This window comes from Cornus florida, unplaced genomic scaffold (genome assembly GCF_030987335.1).
Source record: "Cornus florida cultivar Cherokee Brave unplaced genomic scaffold, ASM3098733v1 CherokeeBrave_3.0.0_Hap2_Chr02, whole genome shotgun sequence".
Classification (NCBI taxonomy): Eukaryota; Viridiplantae; Streptophyta; class Magnoliopsida; order Cornales; family Cornaceae; genus Cornus; species Cornus florida.
The window spans coordinates 18,172,910-18,181,792 of NW_026775572.1; the positions used below are offsets into that span (position 1 = coordinate 18,172,910).

Consider the following 8,883-nt stretch of genomic DNA (forward strand, 5'->3'; position numbering starts at 1 on the left):
TCATCTATGACGCAATGCTCTTTAGGCTTTGTCGTTAATTGAAAGCTGGCTGATTTGGTTCTCAAAAGGATACAAAAAAGTTTTATGGTTAAGAAATGGCTTTCGTCGCCAATATGCCCTTGCCCGAATTCTTTATCCACCATGTCACTCATTTTTCAAAGTATTTTAGTCGCTATAATTATTTTATTTGTCGCTACAGACGACACCTACCATTTTTTTGGACGAATTATTTTCGGCTCTACTTGTTTAAGCGTAAAATATTTACGGACAAAAAAAAATATTACAACCTAACAAAAATAATTTATTCATCAAATTTTGGTAAGCTATTTTACATGTCTCACCCAATGGATTCAACCTCGACTTAAAACTTTAACAAACACCGAAAAAATATATTATATATATATAAATATTTTATCTGAATTTTTTTTTTTTCTTTTCGAGAAAGATAGTTTACGTCGAAATAACTGAGTTCATCCTAATATCCTTGGGCTAAGCGACGAGCAAAAGAATTGTACCGGCCCAACCTTACAAAGATTCGTCCTTCATCGAACAAAAGAATCGTACCGGCCCAAGTCTATATCGTTAATAGGCCTTGTAGAAAGTAAACCCCAATTTTGGGTGACAAAAATAAAACCCATTTACAGCCCCATTAAACGAGTCAGGGACTGCATTCAGTCGAGAGAAGCATCGAAAATGGAGGGCAATGTCCGGAGTCAAATGGACTCTCTTTCTCGTCGCCAATCGCTGCAACATGAACCGAATCACCCTCTTCACTCGGTAAGAAATCATGGGTTGCAAATTTTTTTTTTCTTTCTATGATATAAATATTGATTAGCTTTACCGATATATACATGTATATATATATATATATACACAGTAGTTCATATTTCTGTATGTGTATGATTTTAGGCCTGGATTAAAGTTGGGCAAGTGAAAGATGTTGAGTCATGGCCTGTAATCATAGGGGGTATGGTGCTGGATATACACGCCACTCCTTCTAGACCTGCAAATCCGAGGACCACCACTCCTGGCAAGGTATGTTATATTCCTCATTTTCCTTTTATTTATATTCAAAATATATATGTGTAAGTAAATGTGTATAATGTGTATATATGTGTATATGTTGAATATAAATAAAAGGAATTTGTATGATGTGTACTATGGAGGACTTATTTCAATAGCATATTCCTGATTAAGTCTGTGATATCATGAGGGAGCTCTCACTGTGAGCTTGCACACGGTTGAGGGGGCAAGCTCACAGTTAGTGCTAATGACCATGATGACTTGCCCATTTTGCCGAAGAGTTTGTATTCATTAGTTCATATGAATTTCTTTTTGAAAACATCTATCTTCTTGGTGATAATATGCTCAACATGGGATGTGGATGGAGACTTTTTTAGATGGTGCATGGAGAATGTTTCGGTATTGTTCATATAACTGTTTTGCGGATTAAGGGAATAATAAACTACTGCATTTCAAGAGGAGCTACCATGATTTGGTGAACAGCAGGCACAATATTAGTTATCCTTGGATATCAGATTATTTTAATTAGTCAAACCATAAGCTAATGAAAGTGTGGGATTGGAAATACTGAATCAGTGGGGGCAGAACCTTGTGTTTAGTTAGAAAGGTTCAATATTATGTCTGAAAAAAGTCGTAACTGTTTCCACTGGATGTGTTGTTTTAGAATTCTTTTTTCAAATCTTGTACTCTTTAACTGATTTTTTTCAGGGTCCAAAATTTGTTTGAACCGTTTAATTGGTGTGATGTATTTTAAAGCTAAAGGGTAACAGAATAACAGGACCGAGTATGAGTAGAAGTCATTTTGCTGTTTATGGAAATTTAGTATGCAGGTGCTCACTGTAACATCTTGTTAATGACAAAAAACTGTCAATGTCTCTTTGAACCTCTGCAAGCATTATGAGATATTGTGGGCACTTCAAAAACACCCACTCTTGTAATTATTTACCATCTGTGGTGCTTCTGTTATATCATTAGAAGATCTCATTACTAGATATTCCTATATGTATGTTATTGTCAAGTTTTCATTAAGTTTTCTCCATAACATAGAGGCAGGTGTAGATTCCATTGACTGTCAGATGAATCAATATACTTCTTCACAGATCTCATTTGCCTATTAAATGGGGTTCTCTATTCAGGTCCACTATATATTAGGAGGTGTAGCAAGGAATGTTGCTGAGTGCATGTCAAAGCTTGGAACAAAGCCTTACATGATTAGTGCTGTGGGACTTGACATGGCAGGTGAATATTTTTATTAGATGCATGCTGCCCTTGATTACAGATATAATTCTTGTGATTCTTTGGGAAAAGGTTGCATCACTGGAAGATATGAAAAGTTTTATCAAAATTTATTAAATTTGCGAGTAAGAAAATTTGTGCCTGGTCTAGAAGTAAAAGTCAATGCGCTTTGAAGCTAGAAGAGTATTGTCACAAGATTTTTGGACTAATTGTTTTTTTCCCTTGATAATTAGCAATAATAATTGAACCTTCAACCCCATTCCTGCTTTTAGATGTCATGCCTGCAGTTCTCCATCATGCTGCTACAATGGCTTTGGCATTTTTGGTCTAGAATTGTTACTACTAAAACAAGTGGTTGGCATACTTACTGAGTATAATAATCATATGAACCCCATTCCTGGTTTTGTTGCTCTAATTAGATAGGCTGATAATTATGTAAATGAATTTTCAAATACCATTTTGTTCATCTAATTTTGTCTGAACATGCATGCGCTCAACATATACGTATAGGCATCTAATTTAGTTTATCCATTGATTCTTACATGCAAACATTACATTTGGTTATATAAGAATCCAGTCCATTATCTGGCCTGTAGTCAGGATCTATGGCTAGGCTTTGTGAATTTCCTTATAATTTGGAGCATGATGCACAGTATTTGGTTCTTATAGGAGCAAGCCAATAAACAGAATACAATTGGCTAAACTGACAATGCTCTCTCTCTCTCTCTCTATATATATATATATATATATATATATATATATATATATAGGTAATTTGCTGTTAGAGCACTGGAAATCTGCTGGATTATCCACAGAAGGTAGTATTTTTTATCTTTTAAACCTATTGTTGATCTGTGATAATATTAGTTTGAAGATTTGCTTGGTTGTGTGGCCAGATGCATGAATTTTTTCTCTCTCCATAATTCCATAATTTGAGAATTAAAGCAACAACCACATTTTTATTAATTTCGAAATGGCTCCGCTCTGCTGGTGGTGAAATTTTGATGGAAGCACTGATTAGGAATAGAGAGTGAAGCATGTACAATTTTGGACTTAATTGTACTAATTCAGAATTTCACTCTCTATTTGGACCTATTTGATATTCACATATAATTTATGCGCTGAAGATTTTATAGAGGTGTGGGAAAGGAAAAGTATACTTGCAATCTGACAACAGCCGCAGGTTGCAGTTTTTCTTTTCTTTGCCCATGTCTTATCCTTTATCTAATGGTAAATTAATGACAAAGTATGGTAACATTCATTTGTTTTCTCTGTACCTGACGATTAAAGTATCACTAGAAAACATACCATTCTAACATTACCTTACTATTCTCTTGGATTAGGCATTCAAAGGCGCCAAGATATTGAGACTGCTGTAGTTTGTAACATCTTTGATGTTAAAGGAGAGTTGGCAGCTGCTGTTGCTTGTGTGGAAGCAATTGTAAGTTTTTCTCTAACACATTAAGCTGTTGCATCATGGATTTGAACAAATTTGCCAACTTTAAGTGTTTGTTTGATGGCCTAACACAGGAACAATTTCTCACACCTGAATGGATTACACAATTCAACTGCAACATATGTTCTGCTCCAGTATTGATGGTTGATGCTAACTTAAGTCCTCCTGCTCTGGAAACATCTTGCCGAAGTACACATTACTTTCATATTTACATTAAGCCCCTCCCCTTTGTTCCCTTCTCATATAGTTTACTTATGTTGTGCTTTCTATGCAAGGGTTTTAGGTTAGTTTATGTAGGCGTGTAGCAAGTTCCAACTCAGGCAAGAACTCTGTGATTTTTTGATGGATGATTATGAGAGAGTTTATGGCCTTAACTCAATACAATGAAGTCATCCCCCAATTATGTGGATTGGGTACTTGAATTATGTTTCTCCATATCGTCGTATATTTCTTTACCATGTCAATCCATATTAGTTTTGATTTTCCCTTTCCTATACTACCTCAATGGTCTAGAATAACCCAATATCATGTATAAATGCGGTTGGAGAGGTCTGTATTGTTATGATTATGATTTACAATGTTGCTATACTACATGGTTGATTTACAAAATGTGAAAAAGTAGGGCTCATTTGGCAATTGTTTCTGTTTTGCGTAACCGTTTTCATCCAAAACAGAAACAACGTTTTGTTGTGGTATGTGTTCATTTGTGATTGGAAACATGTTTGGTAACTTAAAATTTGTTCCAAGATTTTTGGAAGCAAAAACATGGAATCTTTTTTGGTAAAAAAAAAATTGTGTGATTGAGTAACAAAATGGCTAGTCAAAAGGGCCTGCTACAGTGTTTTGGTACTGTTCACCACTACGGTGCCAAACACACTAGGAAACACCAATTTGGGCCTCTTTTCAGCAAAAAATGGGTACTATTCAAATGGCAACAACTAGTTACCAAACGTGTTACGGTGTTTTGCTTTGCTACAGTACCCCACCCACAACATAAAACAAGCAACAAAAACACTTGCCAAACAGGCCCGTACTGATCTTTAGTCACTGCAACGACAAACAGTGGAAAAGGTCTGGCATCATTTAATTATAGTTCTCTGATACACAGCCTTAATTTTTTATTTTCTCGAGTCACTGTCACATGCTTTTTGAAGTGTACGTGCTTGTGATTTTTTCTTCATGTTTTTTCATTCTAGTTATTCACCAAAATTCCAAACTTGTGAAGTTATTTATTCATATATTTATTTCTTCCATCTTTACACTTTGTGATAAATTAAATATAGGATTATGAATTGATTTTAACAATAACTGCTGCTTCCTTTAATGCTCTTTTATTTATTTGTTCATATGTTTATTGGCTTAAAATTTTTCCCCCAGTGGCAGTAGAATATGGCATTCCTGCTTGGTTTGAGCCTGTATCAGTTGCAAAATCCAGAAGAGTTGCTTCAGTTGTTAAGTATGTGAGTGATAAGATTTTCTCATATAAATAGTAAACCTGTGATATTCTCGTGAAGATAGGTATTTTCCATCTTTTTTACACAAAAGGTCTTCAAGCTCCGCTCGCTAGTGGATCTTACTACCTTGATAATTGGCACGAGAATTTTTCTTTTTTTTGGAGAGATGACATTCAGACTCCTAGAAAAACCTTAAGACAGGTTGCTTCTTGGTTTAAGAAAGTAAAGTAGGGTGCATCAGCATATCAATCTCCCTTTTTATTTTTCAATTTGAAACCACTTCAAAAAGGTATAGTGAAAAGGACTCCAGATCTTTTAGCAATATAACCACTATGTTGTACAAGCCATGTTTATAAATGTCTGCTACTGATCTAAAGGTTTTATCAGGTAACTTTTGCCTCACCTAATGAAGATGAACTTATTGCTATGGCAAATTCACTGTCGGGTGGAGACATCTTTGGTCCAATTCAAAGAGATAATAACAAAACTGACCGTTCAACAGAATCTTTGTTCCGAATGCTTAAGCTGGCAATTTGGGTTTTGCTAGAGAAAGGAATTAAAGTATTAGTCGTGACTCTTGGATCAGATGGGGTGTTCTTATGTTCTAAAGGAGGGCCTGGATTTCTAAAAAATGGTTTCATGAGAATCAAACCCCATGGTTTTGGCAGACAACTATATAATGTTGTGAATTCAAGCTGCCCTCCAAATCGGTTTTCTGGTACTTCAAAGTTTGAGGGAAGATCTAATCTCTTTGCTTTGCATTTTCCTGCACTTTCTGCATCAGTTGTAAAGCTTACAGGGGCTGGTGATTGTTTGGTCGGTGGGACACTAGCTTCTATTTCTGCGGGCTTAGATGTTATGCAAAGTGTGGCAGTTGGTATTGCAGCAGCCAAAGCCGCTGTTGAGGTGGAGAGTAATGTGCCTGTTGGCTATAGTCTTTCCAAAATTGCAGGTCAGATTATGAAGTTTATTTGCATTTTTCAGCAATTCGTATGAATAATTCAAGTAATTGTGGGTGGAATTTTTTGTTAAGAGAAGAATATACGTGTGTGTGTGTGTTTTTTTTTTTTTTTTTTTTTTTTTTTTTCTTTAGGCATGTAATGTATAATGATTGCATTTAGAGGCCCCAGTAGGTACTTTGTATTGCATTAAAAACTGGCATTGATTCACTGAACAAAAATATCTTAAATATTACCCATATTTACTTTAAATCCTAAATATGATACTCAATATTTCTTGGGGTTATTCTTCAAAATGCTATGGAAATGAAATGGATTCACATCACATGTTATACATAGAAGACAACAGAACAATTTTGTTTCAAAGGGCCTTTAAAATGCTCCATTGGCATGCCGATTAATCAAGCTGTACACAAGTATGCTATTTAGAGTGATAAAGCTGTACACAAGTATGCTATTTAGAGTGATAATGTTTGATTCTTCTCAACAAGGCTGAAAATATTGATTAATGGAAATTTCTTTTATGCAGATGATGCAAGGTCTGCATACTTCGCTGCCAGAGTCGTATTCTGTCAATCAATGTTATAAATCTTGGAAACCTGGTTCAAGTGTAAAAATAGTTGAACCGATCTGAGTGTACTGTGTGTGGCATTTTTCTAAAAGATTAAATAAAATTCATGTTGATTGTGAATAATATTGATCCCTTTCTTGATTGCTTGCTTGCTTTTGTTGTGGTTGTGATTGTCATTAATGATTCCAGAATGTATGAGTCCTAGGAGAGGAGTGTCATACTTTGTGTCTAGCCAATACGAGTAATAATTTGCTTCTTGGTGAATAAGTTGGATCTTGCAGTTTCAAGGCCAATTTTTTTTGCTTTCTTTAATTTGGTTCTCATTTTGGATTGAATCGTCTTTTGCTTCTCAGGACATCCACAGAAACCTCGGTTTCCTCAAAGCCTCTCATCCTGTGCCATTTTGAGGCCAAGATGTCCTGTGCAAAGCTCGGCAACACCTGTGAGCAGATTCTGAATTTCAGCAAAATAGCATAAGTTTAACGATCTGAAAGTAATTGCGTGTTTAAAAGGAGTGAAAAAAAAAAAAAAAAAAAAAAAAAAAACCCTATTTACCTAATCCTTTTGCACTGAAAAAAGGGGAAGAAGGAAAAAAACTATTTACCTAATCATTTTGCTAATATGAAGTATAAGGTATAAACTACAACATCATACGGCTAAAAAAAAAATTACCTTAAGTAAATGGATGTGAAGAAAGAAAAAAAGCTATGTTATAGTTATTTTTCCCCAGTGAAGTTGTTCTTATAAGTTTTTGAGAATTATTTTCAAAAAGTAAAAAATTGAACTAAATAAGTCTAAAATTACGATCAAGTTGTTCTATAAATTTTTGTGGAACTATTTTTAACACAATAAGTCCAAAATTATTCAAACGCTGCCTGTTGTGCACAAACATGCACATTGGTATGAAGTTATTGCCAGTTGTACTTGATGCTTTCAGGCTTGTACCTTCATATTGGAGTAAACAAAAAAAATGGGGCGACTTCACAAAGCAAGGCTTTTGCATGACACAATTGCGGATTCTTTTATAACGAGAATGGATTGTGAACAAAATATCAGAGTTTAGAGTATTTTTTATCTATTAATTAGTTTAAAGTTATGACTGAGTATTGTACTTTCTTAAAACTTGTTTTCTTTATTATTATTATTTTTTAATAAAAATATGTTAATATGACAAATTTTAAACTTCATGAATATAATAAAATTAGGTTTCACATTATTTATTTATGTATAATAGATTTTTAATCACGTGTCTATGTATATATAAATATATATAGGTTTCCAAAGATGGGTTTTATATTTGAACTATATGTGTCTTGGACTTGGACTTGGACTCTAAGTTTCCTAAATTGAAAACGACTCCTTGTTTCTTTTTTGGAAATAAACTTTCCAACCTAACTTCACATGCATGCGCACAGTGTATTGTTAACAGAATTCCTAGCCTTTTGTTTTCTGTCTTGCAGAAGCATAACCTTCAACTTAAATACTCAAACTGCAGAAACTATTTTGATTATCTTTGCAGGGTCTCTTTGCACAACGACTGAAGCCTAAACACATGACAATGATGACCAACAAAACCCATATGGTCATCCCACTAAAAGATGAAAAACATCATCAGATTCATTACCAGATTGGTCTGGACTTCCACCTGAATTGGGGGAATCAATCCTTGTCCGATTGTCTGTCACAAAAGCCCGAATATCATCATCAGAGTCTCCACTGTTTGATTAACCGCTCATGCTTCCTGGTCCAGATCAAGACAATAAAAACAGTCATTGCTTATACAATTTGCAAAGAATAAGGTCTACAAGCAGATGATGAATATCCCAAAGGACTTGGGTTCTAGTAGTAATTGTGTTGGATCATCTCATGGGTGGCTGATATTTTTGGATCAAGAAGCATTCCCATACATCTTCAGTCCATTCTTGGAGGATCGGATTCAACTTCCTCTTTTTTACAAAACAAGCATTGATTGTTTCATTGTCTCGAATATTAAGAAAGTTATACTGTCATCAGACCCAAGTCACAGTGGCAACAACTACTAGGTTGTAGTAATATATGGTGTAATTGATTCAAAGCTTGCCTTTAGGAAGTGTGGAGACAGTGAATGAACTGCTTTCCATGGTGCACATCAACCCTATTGTGATATCATATTCTACAATGATCATATTTTTGCTTTAAGTTAAA

The 8,883-nt window shown here is 34.7% G+C and overlaps 1 protein-coding gene across 3 annotated transcripts; it reads left to right on the plus strand.

The window, feature by feature from the left end:
* Window positions 1-646: 646 nt before the first annotated feature.
* Window positions 647-8,883, plus strand: LOC132294011 (pseudouridine kinase). Of its 3 annotated transcripts, XM_059791719.1 has the most exons (10): window positions 647-777; window positions 910-1,035; window positions 2,160-2,262; window positions 3,030-3,077; window positions 3,603-3,700; window positions 3,790-3,904; window positions 5,093-5,175; window positions 5,557-6,121; window positions 7,053-7,141; window positions 8,219-8,883. In XM_059791719.1, exons 1-10 carry the CDS (start codon window positions 694-696, stop codon window positions 8,495-8,497), a joined length of 1,590 nt encoding a protein of 529 aa, XP_059647702.1. In that variant the 5' UTR covers window positions 647-693; the 3' UTR covers window positions 8,498-8,883. The 3 variants fall into 3 exon arrangements, with proteins under 3 accessions (XP_059647702.1, XP_059647703.1, XP_059647704.1); XM_059791720.1 differs by lacking the exon at window positions 3,030-3,077; XM_059791721.1 differs by lacking the exons at window positions 7,053-7,141; window positions 8,219-8,883 and adding an exon at window positions 6,658-6,822 and having other exon boundaries at window positions 648-777.

Coding starts and splice junctions, on each gene's coding strand:
- LOC132294011 (XM_059791719.1), top strand. CDS start 694: ATGGAGGGCAATGTCCGGAGTCAAATGGACTCTCTTTCTCGTCGCCAA. Junction 1,036..2,159: donor GGACCACCACTCCTGGCAAG/GTATGTTATATT, acceptor TTCTCTATTCAG/GTCCACTATATATTAGGAGG. Junction 5,176..5,556: donor TTGCTTCAGTTGTTAAGTAT/GTGAGTGATAAG, acceptor AGGTTTTATCAG/GTAACTTTTGCCTCACCTAA.